Source organism: Cololabis saira, chromosome 2, assembly GCF_033807715.1.
Source record: "Cololabis saira isolate AMF1-May2022 chromosome 2, fColSai1.1, whole genome shotgun sequence".
In the NCBI taxonomy this organism is placed as follows: Eukaryota; Metazoa; Chordata; class Actinopteri; order Beloniformes; family Belonidae; genus Cololabis; species Cololabis saira.
In genome coordinates this window covers 46,958,935-46,976,341 of record NC_084588.1, presented here as the reverse complement: position 1 = coordinate 46,976,341, position 17,407 = coordinate 46,958,935, and the positions used below count along the sequence as shown (strand labels likewise).

Below are 17,407 nucleotides of genomic sequence, written 5' to 3'. Positions count from 1 at the left end.
ATTACCTAGTAGTACCTTGTATTTACAAGGTAATTACATGGCAACTACCAGGTAATTTACCCAGTAAGTACTAGGTAATTATTACGTATTTTCTTGTACCAATTTAATTATGTGTATTTACCATGTAATAACATGGTAAATACCTGGTTGTTTAAACTAAACATTACTAGGAAATTACAAAGACATTAGATGGGAACTATGAGGGAAATTACAGGTATTTACTAGGTTAATATTGGTAACTACCAGTCAATTTACCATGTAATTACTCTGAAATTACATGAATTATTTCTAAGTAAATACCAGGTAATTACTAAGTATTTTTCTGCAAACTACCAGGAAATTATAACCTATATTTGAGGTAGTTACCAGCTAATTACACTTCAATGACCATGTAGTTACCTTGTATTTACTATACATTTCATGGATAACTACCGGGTATTTACCCATTCATTATTGATTTATGTATTATCAATGGATTGGTGCAGGTACCCCTGAGGGTGTAAATGACTCTATTGACCTTGTAATTAACCTGATAGTTACCATGTTTTACCTGGCAATTGGCAGGTACTTACCTTGTAGTTACTTGCCCAGTAATTCTATTTCCTAAGTATTTACCCAATAAGTACAGACATTTTTACCTGGCTTTTACTCAGTAATTAAAGTGAAACTGGTCTGTAAAAGAAAGCGTGTGTTGTTTCCATAATATTACCTGGTACTTTCTCATTAAGTACAGACATAATTACCTGATAATTACCCATTAATTAAAGTGAAACTGGACTGTAAAAGAAAGCGTGTGTTGTTTCCATATGATTAGCTGGTAATTGCAGATTATAATTATAAAGATTTGAACAATTGGCAAAACGTCTGATAATTACCTCCCCTTTACCCCGCAATTAGAAAGTTGGACCACACCCCCTCACACACCACCACCACCTTGTAACAAATACGCCAAAACAAGTGATCTGTCAAAGACTTTTTTTTTCTTCAAAAGGATAAAGAAAAAAATACAAAGTTCTGTATAAAAACATATTGTACAGTGTAAAACGTATTGCATAGTGTAAAACATAAAACTAGGCACAGTGTTGAAAATATAGGCACATTCAGTCAATCAATGCAACAAATAAAAAATACAGTGCATTCAATAACGATATAACAACATATTTAGATCTCAAACTGGCAAGTCAAGGACCCCAGTATTATCTGCATTTGGCCATCACCCTTAATCTCAATATTTTTTCCAGAGACCCTCACAGAAGCAAAGATTTGAGACATGTAAACAACAAAAACACGGGGCGAACCACAATAAAATAACTTTTCATAAGTTTCAACACAAAATATGACAAGTTAATCATTAACTCGTTATTGACGAAGTTAAGCTTCATCAATAACGGAAGTAACAGAGGAAGAACGGTGCTCTTCAAAATAAAAGCATAAAAATAAAACGTAAAATGACAGAAGTGCTTAATTCCCGCTGCACGTAATCTGCTGCAATTTACACGCACCACCAGCTGAAAAATAGCAGATCTACAAACTTATAGCGCAGCACTCTGCCCTGAGTGCAGCGATATGAGCTTGTAGATCTGCTATTTCTTTAACACCTACTTTAAATATTGTAAAGTAGCTGTTGAAAATTATTTATTTGTATTAATTATTTTGAAGAGCACCGTTCTTCCTCTGTTACTTCCGTTATTGATGAAGCTTAACTTCCTGTTCCCGTCCGAGCGTAGCAGCATGCTAACGCTGCTCCAGAGTTGGTAAAATATGCAAGCAAATTATTAGCTTGTCATATTTTGTGTTGAAACTTTTATTATTATTTTATTGTGGTTTTATTGTGGTTCGCCCCGTGTTTTTGTTGTTTACAGGTCTCAAATCTTTGCTTCTGTGAGGGTCTCTGGAAAAAGAAAATTGAGATTAAGGGAGATGGCCAAATGCAGATAATACTGGGGTCCTTGACATGCCAGTTTGAGATCTAAATATGTTGTTATATCGTTATTGAATGCACTGTATTTTTTATTTGTTGCATTGATTGACTGAATGTGCCTATCAACACTGTGCCTAGTTTTATGATTTACACTATGCAATACGTTTTCTTTATAATTATAATCTACAATTACCAGGTAATATTATGGAAACAACACACGCTTTCTTTTACAGTCCAGTTTCACTTTAAAGGAGCATGAGGCTCCTTTTAAGAAATGAGACTCTCTAGCGCCACCCTTCACCACGACGGCCGTTGGGGGTACTGCAGCCAACAGTGAAGCCGGCACGGGAGAACGGGGAGAACGTGCATGCAGCGTCATGTGACGTCACATCCGCAGAACGGCGCGGGAAATTCTGGCCCGGAATTGCAGCACATTTTGCAGCACACAGCCTGTTCAAGGCAACAGAGAGATTCGCTAGAGGGCTCATTCTTTTTGGTTTGGAACGCTTCATCTGACATTATTACTAGAAAACTTAAAACGTACAGAAATTTTTTCATAAATCCTGCCTCAATCCGGCCTCAAGCTCCTTTAATTAATGGGTAAATATCAGGTAATTATTTCTGTACTTAATGAGGAAGTACCAGGTAATATTATGGAAACAACACACGCTTTCTTTTACAGTCCAGTTTCACTTTAATTACTGAGTAAAAGCCAGGTAAAAATGTCTGTACTTATTGGGTAAATACTTAGGAAATAGAATTACTGGGCAAGTAACTACAAGGTAAGTACCTGCCAATCACCAGGTAAAACATGGTAACTATCAGGTTAATTACAAGGTCAATAGAGTCATTTACACCCTCAGGGGTACCTGCACCAATCCATTGATAATACATAAATCAATAATGAATGGGTAAATACCCGGTAGTTATCCATGAAATGTATAGTAAATACAAGGTAACTACATGGTCATTGAAGTGTAATTAGCTGGTAACTACCTCAAATATAGGTTATAATGTCCTGGTAGTTTGCAGAAAAATACTTAGTAATTACCTGGTACTTACTTAGAAATAATTCATGTAATTTCAGAGTAATTACATGGTAAATTGACTGGTAGTTACCAATATTAACCTAGTAAATACCTGTAATTTCCCTCATAGTTCCCATCTAATGTCTTTGTAATTACCTAGTAATGTTTAGTTTAAACAACCAGGTATTTACCATGTTATTACACGGTAAATACACATAATTACATGGTACAAGAAAATATGTAATAATTACCTAGTACTTGCTGGGTAAATTACCCAGTAGTTACCATGTAATTACCTTGTAAATACAAGGTAGTACTAGGTAATTACAGTGTAATTACCATGGTATTACCTGGTTATTACTGTACTGTAAAAGAAAGGGTTACTGTGATTCCTAGTTCTTCATAGTGCCTCCCAGTGCTTCTTAGTGATTTATGGTGACTCCTATTGCTTCCTAGTGTCTCCTAGTGATTCCCAGTGATTCCTAGTGTCTCCTGGTGATTCCCAGTGATTCCTGGTGACCAGGTCACGGGTCCCACCAGAGCTACGTGTAGCTGAGGTTACGAGTAGCATCGCTGACGCAGCGCTGATGAGACACATCTGCAGATTAAACTTCTGTAAACTTGTGAAACTACTCTGTGAAAAAAAAGTCTTTGTGACTCAAAACGGGACGACACATCATAAATAAGCAGAACGGGCGTGAGACCTGAGAGGGTTATTTGAGTCCCAATGTTACGAAACTAATGTTGGAAAAACAAAAACAATCTTAGAAATATGGTTATTTAAAAATGTGGTCCTGCCTCTCGCCTGAAAATAGCTGGGATAGGCTCCAGCAGACCCCCGTGACCCTGCAAAGGATAAAGCGGGTATAGATAATGGATGGATAATAAAAATGTGGTTCCTTTTGTGGTTTCATGTCTGTCGATCTGTGTTTTATTGCCTTGACGGCTGTTATTTCCACTAATTGTGGACTTTGCTTCATCAGGTTCAAGTGAAAATGACCTGTACTTCAACTTCTGTGGTACCTGGCGTCATGGCAACGGCCCGCTCCGGCTGGAGGTGGAGCTCACGCCGGGCTGCAGCGGGCTCTCCTTCACCGCCAACGAGAGCGTCCTGTCGGTCCGCGGGCAGCTGACGGCCGAGTGCAACACGGACAAAGTGATCGAGCTCCACGAGTTCGGACTCGACCCGGCAAAGGACGTCGACTTCTGCGTTTACTGGGAGCCGTTGCTGGACCAGTTCAAGATGGAGGTAAAAACACGTTTCTGTTAGCTGAAACGATGTTGGCTGATGCTAATTATTGATTATTTCATTAATTCAATCGTTTAATTATCAATCGATTAACTGATAAGCAGGGTTTTTCTTTTAAATCTGAGAATCCCTCAATAAGGTCTAACAAACATTACTTTTGTTGACATAGGCAAGGCAAGTTTATTTGTAAAGCACAATTCAAGACAAGGTAATTCAAAGTGCTTTACATCAACATTAAAAACGGAAAGACACAATTAAACAGTAAATAACAAATGAAATGAAATAAAATAAGAAAAGAGGTAAAATAATAAAAAGCACAAGTTGTTAAAAAGTAAGGGCAGTAGAATACAGCAGGTACATCTCATTCTTAAAATGGCAAGAATTACGTTTCTATACAGTCAAAACGTACAAAGACCGGGTCAAATACAGTATTACAAAGGTAATTTGTGCCAATTTGTGCGGTGAATCAGACCAATTTGACAATTCTATGCCACAATGCCTGCATTCAGGGCTTATTTCACACAACTGACGAGAATTACGTTTCTATACGGTTAAAACGTACAAAGACCTGGTTAAATACAGTATTACAAAAGTAATCTGTAACTATTCGTACGGTGAATTAAACCAATTTGACAATTCTATGCCACAATGCCAGACATACAGAATACACAAGGCCTATTATATTCCTTAGTCAAATATTGACACAAACATGACAACCATGGCAGTGACACACACAGTAAAACAAATAATCCAATTACAAGTAGGCCTAGCCTATGTGGAAAAAGTTCAAAGAAAATGTGTTTTAAAAGAACATGTCACTGTTTTGAACTTGTATGTACAATAGTGTCATGTTATTGACACTACATATGTAACTTTCTGTTGTTAAGGAAGTCTGTTGTCAAAGCTACTTTTTTTGCTTATGGGCATCATGTCTTTTGCAACAATGTTGCGGTTAGGCTCGCCACCCGTCCTTTGAAATACGTAATTGTTACGTAATTGTTACTACTGCAAGGCTGCAGAAGAAAGTTTTCAATGTCTCTTGGAGTGTGTCAGACAGCAGCTGCAGGGGAACCTCCACAAACGTAATATAACATCCCAGTAGGAGCCAGGCATCCGTTTTACAGTTATTCATAACTGAAAAAGGTGGCAACCCTAGTCTAAACCCTCTGTCCCGGCCTCTGTTCGTTTGAATGTGTGTTTTTTAAATGGTACATTAACGAAGTGGTTGAGTGTTTGTATTTCAAAACAGCGCCACATATTTTACACCTTACTTCGTCGTTGTTTTTAAGTTAGAAGTGTTTCCACACAGGACTCTGCTTCATGGTTTCTGTGTTGAGTTTGCGGGACGACAGACAGAGCCGTTGCTATGGCAACGGCGCCATCCTGTGGGCGGGACGAGACATTGAATCAGTTAAATTACATTCATGGAACACAGTCCAATGATAAAACGGCAATTAACTGTTAATTGATTCATTTCAAACAGTAGGAACTATGTATTTTTAATCTCTTAGCTGTGCATAAGTGAACATGTGACATCTGACTTTGTTTTTTTCTCTCAATTTTAGTCCATCTTATTTTTGCTGTTCTTTCTTAAAACTTGTTTTTAGTGTAGCACTTTGAGATTTGATTAAAATATAAAGTGCGTTATAAATAAAATGTATTATTATTATGATTATTATGATTATTATTATTATTATTATGATTATTATGATTATTATTATTATTATTATTAATTTAATCAAGTTTAATTGTTTAATTAGGATCCCCATTAGCTACAGCATGACTGCAGATTTTTCCTGGGGCTGCCAACATTTTAAAATAATACAGTACATAACATAATAATAAGCATAATAAGCAAAGCAAATAAATTTACACTAGAGAAAGAGAATATCAAATGAAAAATACAAAAAAAAAAAAGCAGAGACATTCCACAAAATGAAGACAGTGAAATGAGAAGAAAGCGCATACTATTGAGTACGTACTAATGTTTCGGACGCACTAAAACATCTCACATACTGTTTTTGACCAGGTGGGGGGCAGGAACCTGACACTGTGCTACCCCGCCGTCCCGCTGGAGTCCTGCTGCACCGACCTGAGCGACGGCCCCAACGCGGCGGCGGGAACCTTTGGCATCGTCAACGCCATGATCAGGGAAGATGTCATCACCAGCGAGACTCGGACCGCCTTCCGGTTCAGAGCCGACGCCACAGGCTGCAGTAAGAACCGCCTCCGTTCTAGTGTGTTTAAACAAATGTAAAGTAGTCTTGAAACCTAAAGATAATATAAAGTCGTCTTTAATTACATCTCCATGGTTCTGACCTTTGACCCCTGTGTTTGTGTATGCAGAGTCTCTGTGTGACCAGGCGGACCAGGATTACCTGCGCAGGTACGTCTGCCCTGAACCTCAGGAGCGCGACTCCCTCCTCGTTTGTCTTCATGTCATCAGCTGCTCTGACTGCAAACAGGAAGCCGTCGTTTCCACGGCGACCGGGCGTGTCGCCAGCCCGGCGCAGCTCCCTCTAATCTTGCTTCTGTGTTCAGCCTGCAGTCCTCCAGCGGCCCCAGCGGTCCGCCCAGCCCCGGACTGCCCTGCGGTCACAGATCCACCATGGAGATGGAGGACGGCTTTGGAGGCTACAACATCTCCTCGCTTGTGAGTTCCCAGGGTGCACTGCAGCTGCAGCAAAAACACATTCATGGTCGTTTATCTGGAGGGAATCAGTCTTCTGGGTCCTGCAGGTTCTAGATGGGGCATGAACAGACCTGGATGACGAGCTGGTGATGAATAAACAAATATAATAAAAAAAGTTAATTCCAACCAGGAGACGCTGCAGGAGAGAGACATTAGTGGGTTCTAGTCAGGGATGATAGAGAGAGAACCAGCACCAAATTCTGATCGGTGGGACTAAACAGGTGTTTGAGACGAACTTAGAGACCTTAAAGCAGCAGAATCACCTGAAAGTTTCCTCCAACCTCCTACAAACCAGGACTTTCCTTCTTATAAATGAGTTTTTGCAGCGTTGAAGTCGACCTGATGGCAGGTTTCAGTCCCGCTGCAGGACGGAGCCGTCGTGCACGGCGGTCTCACTGAGGAGAAGCTGCTGGTGGCGTCAGCTGAGGCCGCTCCGGTCTCACCGAGCCCGCCGGTTCTGCCTCGTCTCTCTGCTGGAGCTGTGCAGAACCGTTTCGCTGGTTCGTGACTTCGGTGTCGGACGGTCGTTGTGGTTTACAGTAGTCCTGTCACGATTGGTTTTGGTGACGACCCAAACGCAGGAGAGCAGGAGGCAGGAGTTCCAGAAAACTATTTTTCTGGACTATTAAAACTACTTTACTTATTTGTAAAGTCAAACCAAAAACGCTGCTGAGCAGGATTCAAAAGGCAGAAGAAAAACGAGGAGAACATGGAGGGAGCAAACAGTACGGACCAGCAGGGAGCAGGGGAAAGACAAGACTAGATATACACAGGGGATAACAAGACACAGGTGCAGACAATCAGGGCAGATGGGAAACAGGAGGGGCAGAACTGAAACTCAAACTGGGGGAAATGTCAAACCCTGACAAATCCCTGGTTTTTAACAGGGGTTACGTTCCAAAAAGGACCCGTGATAGGTGAAATATGTGAAATAGTAACCGTTTTTTTCATTACAATTATTATACAAGGCTTCAAATTGCAGAGATCAGCCCCACCGCGACCCGATTAACTGGATCTGAACGGGAGAAAATGAAAAATGATTATGGAAAAAAATACAATAAATACAGTAGGACAAACAAGGACTCTGCATCCTGACTCGCTCTGTAGCGTCTTTTTCTTCTAAAGCCAGCGGTTCAGGTATGTTTCTTCAAGAGAGGAACATAGTTATGGGCAAAAGATTCTTATAAGCCGACATGCCAACATCAATTAGGTCTTCCTGCCGGGCATTTCTGCTTGACGCACCTCCTCCAGTGCCTTTTGGAAATGGACCAACTCTTCAACGTGGGCTAACTTTGGGTCATCAGCTGGGGACCACCGGTCATTGATGTTTCGCTCCTTTAACCTCAGGACATCGATCGGTGGTGGAGCGATGGCTGGGATTTCTCCCTGCCAACCCCACTGACGCCCTAGGTGTTACTTGGCCCCCCGCTCCTAATCTTCCTCCGTAGCCACAGCCAGAAGCTGCCTTTCTAAGCCTCCTCTGCGATGGCCGGTCTGCGATGGCCGGCTCCTGTGCACCCCAGGTCTCGCAGCAGACGGGAGGTTGAGGAGCCAATGAAACCCCTGCACCTCTACAGGACATATTGTGGCTTTCCAGCCAGCCTCCCTGCACTCTGCTGCCAGGTCTGAGTACTTTGCCCTTTTCCTCTCATGCGCAGCTTCCAGACCCCCCTCCCACGGAACAGTGAGCTCCACCAGGAGGACCGCCTTGCTGGCCACGGACCAGAGCACCATGTCTGGCCGTAGCGTTGTATGGACGATCTCTCTGGGGAACTGCAGCTGCCTTCCTAGGTCGATCCTCATGCTCCATTCGCTGCCGGACGAGAGGAGCCTTCCTGCGTTTAGTGGGCGGGGGGGGCATTGATGGTCTTGCCAGCCCTTGCAAACTGGATGGTGCGTCCCTCTGGGGCAGCTGGCAGGCTGTGTGCCTTTTGTCTGCAAGACTCTGCCACCTCGGCCAGCTTCTTCAAGACGGCATCGTGCCGCCATCTGTAGCAGCCTTGGGACAGAGCCGTCTTGCATCCTGACAGGATGTGCTGGAGGCTGAAGGAGAATCGAAGGCTGCGAAGAACTATATTTGAGAACTGTAGCGGGGAAACTGTTTAGCCAATCAGAATGCAGAACCCAATGCAAATCCGTGAAGCAGCGACACTGTACTTGTTTATTGATTGATTTATTTATTGCTGCTGTAGCAGGAGGTGGAGACGTCTCCTCGGCCACTTTCCCTCCAGAGGAACTGCAGCTTCACTTCTCGAGGCGTTTATAACTGGGGGGGGGCAATGATAGGTGAGAGTTAAGCCACATGAAAGGAGAAGAAGCTGCAGTTTACTGGGAGTTGGACAGAGAGAGAGAGAAAGAGGTGACACCCAGCAATCTCCTAGCAGATGTGGTCATTACGGCGGCGTGCCTCCTGGGGGGGGCTCGGACCGCCTCCCTCTTTAAGACTAGAAAGCACTTCTGTCCCTTTCGTTGCTATCGTGTGGTGTCCCTGTCGTTGTCATGGTAACCTCTCATGTCCCCCCCTGTGTTCCAGGCCAGGGCGGGCTCTGGTTCTGGTTCGGGGTCGGCGGTCCGGGTCTTCGTCCCCCCGGCTCTGAGGAGTAGCTCCAACAGCAGCAAGGTGGTGTTCACCTTCTTCAACGGCAACCCGCTGTTCCAGGTATGACTCCCCCCCCCCTCTGCACCGTGATGTCTGCTGAGGTGGTCAGGCCACGCCCCTCGCCATCCACTAAAGTGTGTCCACATGTGTGTGTGTCCAGGACGGCCTCCAGAACCTCCAGAACCGCCAGCTCCTCCAGGACGTGGTTGACATCACCGTGGAGAACCAGGTTGTCACTAATCTGTCGGAGCCGGTGAAGATCGGCTTCCACCACGACGCCATTCCGGTAAGACCCGGTTCAGTTTCTTCAGAACCGCCGGAGAACCGGTCTGGACGCCTCATTAGAGACGGGTCAGACCCGGGTCACTCAGGCCTGAGTGACCCGGGTCTGAGCCGTCTCTGATGAGGGGCCTGTGATGTCACCTGTGTTGTCAGAACCAGCACTAAGTCCCGTTTCCCCCCAGGACCAGAACCGGAGGACCTGCGTGTCCTGGGACGTCCACCGAGGTCAGTTACCCTCTCACACGCTGCTGCTGCTGCTGCTGTGTTTGGTCCCGCTGAAGCTAACTGAGCTAACTGTTCTGCTGCAGACCCGCTGCAGGTGCGCTGGCTAGCGGACGGCTGCGCTACGCTAGCGCGGGGCGACGCCCACACCGAGTGCCTCTGCGACCACCTGACCTACTTCGCCGTGCTGGTGGTGAGTCCCGACCTCCGACCTCTGACCCTTGACCCGTCCATGGAACCCACCCGGCTATGCTAACCCGCCCCTGTCCCACCAGGACCTGGAGCCCCGCCCTGTGCGCCACCTGTTAGCGCTCACCTGCATCAGCTCGGCCGGCTGCGCCGTGTCCTTCGTCAGCTGCGTGGCACTGCTCGTCTTCCTCGCCAGGAAACGGTGAGGTGGCGATTCTGGGGGTTCTGATGTGTGTATGTGTGTATATATGTGTATAAATATACATATTTATATATATACATATTTATATTTATATATATATATATATATATGTGTATATATGTATATTAGCGCTGTCAGTTAAGCGTTTGTCAGTGCATGACTACATGACTGTGATATGGGAGGAAACAGTCCGGAACATGATATGGTAGTTGTTCGGACCCAAATGTAGGAGAGAGCAGAAGGCAGGAGTTCTCAAAAAAGCAGGATTCATTTTTAAGTAATAAAAGGTGCTGCTTAGCAGGATACAAAAAACTAAGGATTTACACAGGGATCAAAAACTACAAAACTGGGCTCGGGAAAAACACAGAGGGAGGAAACAATACGGCCCAGCAGGGAGGAGGGGAACGACAAGACTAGATATACACAAGGGTTGACGAGACACAGGTGCAGACAATCAGGGCACATGGGAAACAGGAAGGTCAAACCAGAACTTAAATACAAGGACACGGGCTTCAAAATAAAACAGGAAGGGTGAAACACTGACATATATGTGTGTATATATATATATATATGTATATGTAATTGGATTATATTCTATATGACAATGTAAGGGGGGTTGAAGGTTGAACTTGATAAGCTTTGCTTCCTTCTCGAATTTGCACTTCATTGCAATGTGCTGTTTTTTTTTATATTATTATATACACCCTCCCCCCTCCAGGAGGCGCCCCGCCGACAAGTCCCTGCCGGTGCACGTGGGCGTGGCCGCCTCCCTGGCGCTGCTCAGCCTGCTGTTCTTCCTGACGGGGGTGATAGCTAACGCGGGCCGCGAGGCCGCCTGTGCCTGGGCGGCGCCGCTGCTGCACTACGCGCTGCTCAGCGCCTTCGCCTGGATGGGGGTCGAGGTATTCCACGCATTCTGGCTGATGTACGAGGTCTTCAGCCCCCCCCCCAGGGCCTACGTCTGGAACCTGGCGGGCTTCGGTGAGTGGGCGGGGCCACGGGCAGGGGGCGGGGCCACGGGCAGGTGAGGTCACACCCGGCCCACCTCTGACCCTCCATGTCTCCCCAGTTCTCCCGGTGCTTCCTGTCGGCGTCCTGGTGGCAGTGGGCGACGTGTACGGGCTGAGGGAGCTGGAGCAGGAAGGGACCCGGGACCCCTACCTCATGTGAGTAAATGCACCTTTATCACCTGGGGAAAACGAGACGAGACGCAACGAAAATGCTGGTCATGTGACGATGACGATAATTAAATATAAAATGAGACTAAAATGTAGATTACAAAATAAAAACTCTTCACGTGTCTTCATTTTCGTTGACCAAAACAAGACGAAATGTTCTACCAAAGATCCTTAATGTCCATCTTTTAAGTAGTTTCCTCTGGTTTAGTCTTTAAACCAGTTCAGTCTTTAGATCTTTTGAAAAACGTTCCTACATAGACGTGGAAAAAGAAAAAGATGGGGAGAAATCTGGAAAAATAAATATGTAAACTCAAATTAGAGTCTTTTCTATCTGGAATGATTGTATTCTTGAGTCTATAAGGTGAAAGATACATCCTAGGATGCACTGGGACACATCATCAGTGATGTGCCTGAGATCATCGGGGGTTTAAGGTCTTTCAACAATCATACCCTCCTTCAGGTGACCCAGCCGGGGTTGATCAAGCCCCGGCTTGTGTCCCAGTAGCATTGGCCCACATATTGCTCCTCCTGATCCAAAGCCATCTCGAGGCTCTCTCTGCTGCCTCCATGGTGGACTTGATGGCTTTCCTTGTTGCAGCCCCCGTAATGCCAAGTAGCGTGAACACCTTGCACAGTGAGCGGCCAGCAAACCCTCTACAGCCTACTTCAATGGGCTCACAGCCTTCCAGCCTTTCCTTTGGCATTGCTCGACCAGCTCCTGGTACTTCGACCGCTTCCGCTCGTTCTCCTCCTCTATGCGGTCCTCCAGGGAACTGTCAGTTCTATCAGTAGCACCTGCCTTGAAGACACTGATGAAAGCACAATGTCTGGCCTCAAAGACATTGTGACATGGTCTGGAAACTTCAGCTGCTTGCCCAAGTCCACTTGTAGATCCCGGTCAACTGCTGAGGTGAGGAGGCCGGCTGCTGGTTTGGGCTTTGACTGCGGCTGCTCTCCAGCCCTGATAAAGGCAATGTTCCTCTTGCCTGGTTGTTGCTTGCTGCTGTTGCTTTTGGCCACAATGGTGAAGATGGCTTCAGCAATGGTCTTCAGCACTTGGTCGTGCCGCCAGCGGTAGCGGCCCTCCCCCAGGGCTTTAGAGCAGCTGCTTAGGATGTGCTCAAGAGAGCCTTTCCTGGAACACAGCGCACAGGCAGGAGAGTCAACCATGCCCCAGAGATAGAGATTGGCTGGGCTGGGTAATACGTCATAGACAGCTTGGACCATGAACTTGATGCGCTGGGGTTCAGCCTGCCTGAACTCAGACCAGGTCACCTTCCTCTCCAGCGGTCCCTCCCATCTTGTCCATGCTTCTTGCTGCTGCATGCCCACCATCCTGCTGGTCCGTTCCTCCTCAACCCCTGCCCGCACCTCCTTCAGGACTAGCTGGCGTTTGTCCTTACCTCGAACCTTCTCGTAGTGAGGTTGAGGAATGGCTCCCAGCCCTGCAAGGCCTGTTGCAACCGTGCCCACCAGAGCCGTATGTCTCAGCCGAGACTCAGCTACCTCCAGGCCTTCCTGAGCCCTCCACTTCCTGCCGGTTCGCACCACTGATGCCACTTTCAAGTCTTTGGAGTCCCGGCAGAGCAAAGCCTCTCTTGTGCGAGAGACCCTGAACTCCTCTTCAAGGCTGCTGAAAGGGAGCTGGAGTTTGTTGGTCTTCCCATACAGAGCTGCACTGCATAGGCTCCGTGGAAAGCCCATCCAACGACGGAGGTGGCTGCTGATCTTCCTCTCTAGAGTCAACACTGTAGACAAGGGCACTTCATACACCAACAGAGGCCAGAGAACCCGGTAGGATGCTATGCTGATAAATCCATGCCTTAAACCTCCCAGGTAGGCCAGACTTGTCAACAGCCGATAGCCACGTCTCAAGCTCCTTGATGGTTGTTCCGCTTTATTGACTCTCAGTGACAACACAGGGATGACGGACTGCTATTTTGCGGGCTGGTGTTACGGTGTAAAGGGTCCGACTCTTGTTCCTACGCTCTGCGTAACATCATTACAACACAGTGACAGAAAACTATAACAGCCGCCATGAAAAGCTGCTGCTATTCACTTCATGCTGTTGAGAATTTGCACTAAGCTTAAGCCAAAATGTATTTTAATTTTCTTATTGATTGTGAGTTTGACTGGATGTCATTCAACTTTTGAACCCAGTAGGTAAACTAGCTAAACTACCGTCCTGCTTCCCCCAGGTGCTGGATGAAAGTGAACCCCAAGGCCCGACTGGCCCACTACCTCACCAACCTGACGCTGCTGGCCGTGCTGGTTCTGTCCGGGTCCGTGTTGCTGGTCCTCATGTACCGGAAAATTCGGACCCGGGCCGAGTGGAGGCAGAACCGCGTGACAGCCCTCAGCATGTGGGGGCTCATCCTGCTGTTCGGAACGTCCTGGGGTCTGGCCTTCCTGGACTTCGGCCCGCTGTCCGACTTCGTCCTCTTCCTCTTCTGCTTCCTCAACTCCTTCCAAGGTGGGTGCTGGTCCTGGTCCTGGTGCTGGTGCTGGTCCTGGTCCTGGTCCTGGTCCTGGTCCTGGTTGGTCCTGGTCCTGGTCCTGGTCCGGGTCCTGGTCCTGGTCCTGTGGGGGTTTGGGTTTGGGGGGTATAACTACTTCCTGGCCAATCATTGAGTCCACACTTCATACTGATGTTAATAAAGTGCATTTATTTTCCTTGTCATGATGTTTAAGCACCATTGAACACCATGAAAACTAAAAAAGGAAATGAGATGAAAATCTCAATGAATATTTGTCCTGGGGCGGTTCAGGGTGAGGACGTGTTGGACCCGGAGTTCCGTCCTATCAGCGTGGGAGGGAGATAGCAGTGCCGCCGCCGCCGGCTAATCAGGGCCTCCCGCTGGCTTCCATCAGCGCCACTTCCTGTCACACGCTGACTTGTTTTTGATCCCAGAACCGGATCCAGTTCTGGTCGGTCCTCCAGAACCGGAGCTCCGGTCTCACCGCACGGCTGCTGGTTGTTTCACAACTGATGGTTTATGTTAGTTGTGTTTACTTTCAGATAGTGTTGCCAACCGTCCCTTGAAAAACAGAATCGTCCCGTATTCATAAACTAAAGTCCCGTATTGAGCTGAAAAGGGAGGCACTTTGTCCCGTATTACTGTGAGAGTCAGAAAATAGTCACAAAATGCCAATGGAAAATGGCATTGAGCTGTTGAGTTCATGAGTTATTTTTTTCTGTTTTTCTCTCCAGGGTTCTTCCTGATGCTCCGGTTCTGCCTGCTGGACTGGATGAGGAGGCGCTCGGACCGCAGCAGCTCCAGCACCAGCAACACCGGCCAGCCCATGCTGCCCTCCCAGGAGAAGAGCTGACCCCCCCAGGAGAAGAGCTGACCCCCCCAGGAGAAGAGCTGATGCGGCCCGGCCCAGACGCGGCCCGGCCCAGACGGGGCGGTCATGGGGGGGGTTCGGGTTCGGTTCTGTGTCGGGGCTCCGAGAGCACTGAGCGGATTCTTCATGTGATCTTCAAACTTCTGATGTTTCTGACAGAAAACAAGCACATTCCCCCAACCCCCCCCCCCAGACCTGAGACCTGAAACCCGAGACCCAGACCTGAGAACTGAGACCTTGTGGTCCCGGTACCCCGTGGCCCCGGTACCCCGTGGTCCCGGTACCTCGTGGTCCCTGTGACCCTGTGGTCCTGGTACCCCGTGGTCCTGGTACCCCGTGGTCCTGTTACCCCGTGGTCCCGGTACCCTGTGGTCCCGGTACCCTGTGGTCCCGGTACCCTGTGGTCCTGTTACCCCGGGGTCCTGTGACCCTATGGTCCTGGTACCCCGCCTTGTGGGACTCTTCCCGAGACTCCTTTGTTCAGCTAAAAACAGCTGAATAACAGGAAAACATTACAAAGATAAATAGAATAAGATCAGTAAAAAATACAAGAATACAATTAAATAAAAAAGAGGAGTGAAATAATTAAAATTGTATATAAAGCTGTTACCAGGACGCTTGGTCGTGGGCGTGGCTTATGTTTCCAGGATACTCTGGGATGTTGAGGGTCTTGTACAGAAGAGAAGGAGGTGCTGAGCTGCCTCCCTCTCACTCATCTCCACAACTGCAGGGACTTTGTTCTGAATTATGTTTTTATTTATTTCAGAAAATGTTTTTTTGTTCATATTTCCAGAAAAATTCACAACAAAACAGAGAATCTCTCAGAGAGTCTCTGTTTCACTTTTCGTTGCTGTATTTCCTTCTGGCCGGTTTCTGGCCGTGATGACGTCATCACGCACCTGTGATGTCATCACCCACCTGCTCCCAGGTGGGTGGTGATGTCATCACATGTGGTCGGCCCCCCCCCCCACCCAAGGGTCCCGAGTGGGCGGAGTCTGCTGCACAAGTCTAGACTGGCTCTAGTCAAACTCCTCCAAAGTTGTTATTTTGAGGATAAAATTCTTCTTTATTCAGGGAAACGACGGGAAGCTAAAAGCTAAACGACTGCAGATTTGCAGAAACGATTGATTTGATTGTCGTTTTGTGTATAAAGGAAACAACGTGCTGTTATTATTATTATTAAAGTACGGAAGAGTATCAGGAGCATGCATAAGAAAAAATATTTGAGAGGGGAAGATTTTTTTTTATTGTGCACTTCGAAAAAAAAGATTAGATTAATGTTGAAATACAATTTTGAGAAAAAAGTAGAAATGTTGAGATTAATGTTGAAATACAATTTCAAGAATAAATTAGAAATTTTGCCTTTTCTCTCAACATTTCTAACTTTATTCATTCTCCTCTAAGATATTATTTTTATTTTCCTGCCTGGTCCTGATACTCTTCCGTATTAAAGAGCCGCACAGACCTTAGATAAGCTTTTTATTTGAAACGTTTCACTGTTTATCTGTGCTTTTTTATAGCTGATTTTTAATTCCTTTGATGTAGCACTTTAGCTTGTGGCTGTCGTAGCCTCTGCTAGCCTGCTAGCACGTGATGCTAGTTCTACTTGTAGGCAGAGGAGAAGAGAACCGTTTATATTTCCTTTATTTTTCCTTCAAGCGCATTAAGATATTTGCTGTTTATTGGCTTCCAAATGAAATAGATCTGATTAAGCTGTAGCGTAAATAAATGTGGTTAAATATCAAACAAATTGAACATGTACGAGGAGAACAGACAAATGATTTTTTTTTATGCTGTGATTTTTGCACTTTTTTAATTTTATTTCATAAAAAATGTTTTTGTCACTCCTTTTTCTTTTTCTTTTTTTACATATTTGACTTCATGTATATATCATATTTAATTAAATAAAAAAGACCTTTGATATAAAGAAGAACTGGTCTCATTTTCTCGCTCGTTCGCCCTCCGTCATTTTTATATATATTTTTAAGGGTTTTTTGTTTTTTTGTTTTTTTATTCACAATTTAAATGACAAAATCCAGCATTACATAGTCATGTAATGCAACATGTAACTAACATGACCGAGCAAATATTACATATAAAGATTAAGGTGATAAACAATAAAAAAAAATGTGAGAATTAATCTGGAATTAAAGTAATTAAACCTTCATATACACATATGTCTTGTTTAGTTTTTATATGTTTTAAGGATTTTTTGAAAGTAAGAATTTCATTAAAAGAAAAAAAAAACTGGAGTTTTATTTGAAAATGTCTGTGGATTAAATATTTTGCAGAAATTAGTATTATAAAACATATCCCTCTTTGTTTTCTGCAACAAACCCCCTATTTTAATAGTGTGGAAGTTTAAGATTGTGTCTTTCTCTGAGGTCCAGGTTTGAAAACATCCCCGAAAAGTTCGGATATAATGACAATCAATAATTCCTGTTCAATAGTTTTAATATCTGGGTCACAGAATTTACAGTTATTACAATCTACATTA

The 17,407-nt window shown here is 45.3% G+C and overlaps 1 protein-coding gene across 1 annotated transcript in view; it reads left to right on the top strand.

Moving 5' to 3' along the window:
* adgrg1 (adhesion G protein-coupled receptor G1) overlaps window positions 1-16,819 on the top strand; it is a 34,368-nt gene extending 17,549 nt beyond the window's left edge. Inside the window, exons 3-15 of the mRNA XM_061746673.1 lie at window positions 3,933-4,198; window positions 6,228-6,414; window positions 6,545-6,584; window positions 6,740-6,851; window positions 9,424-9,549; window positions 9,650-9,775; window positions 9,954-9,996; window positions 10,080-10,186; window positions 10,269-10,384; window positions 11,103-11,365; window positions 11,454-11,550; window positions 13,761-14,035; window positions 14,774-16,819. Coding sequence (XP_061602657.1) covers window positions 3,933-4,198; window positions 6,228-6,414; window positions 6,545-6,584; window positions 6,740-6,851; window positions 9,424-9,549; window positions 9,650-9,775; window positions 9,954-9,996; window positions 10,080-10,186; window positions 10,269-10,384; window positions 11,103-11,365; window positions 11,454-11,550; window positions 13,761-14,035; window positions 14,774-14,892 — 1,877 coding nt within the window. The 3' untranslated portion in view covers window positions 14,893-16,819. The remainder of the gene's footprint in view (window positions 1-3,932; window positions 4,199-6,227; window positions 6,415-6,544; window positions 6,585-6,739; window positions 6,852-9,423; window positions 9,550-9,649; window positions 9,776-9,953; window positions 9,997-10,079; window positions 10,187-10,268; window positions 10,385-11,102; window positions 11,366-11,453; window positions 11,551-13,760; window positions 14,036-14,773) is intronic.
* Window positions 16,820-17,407: the final 588 nt, after the last annotated feature.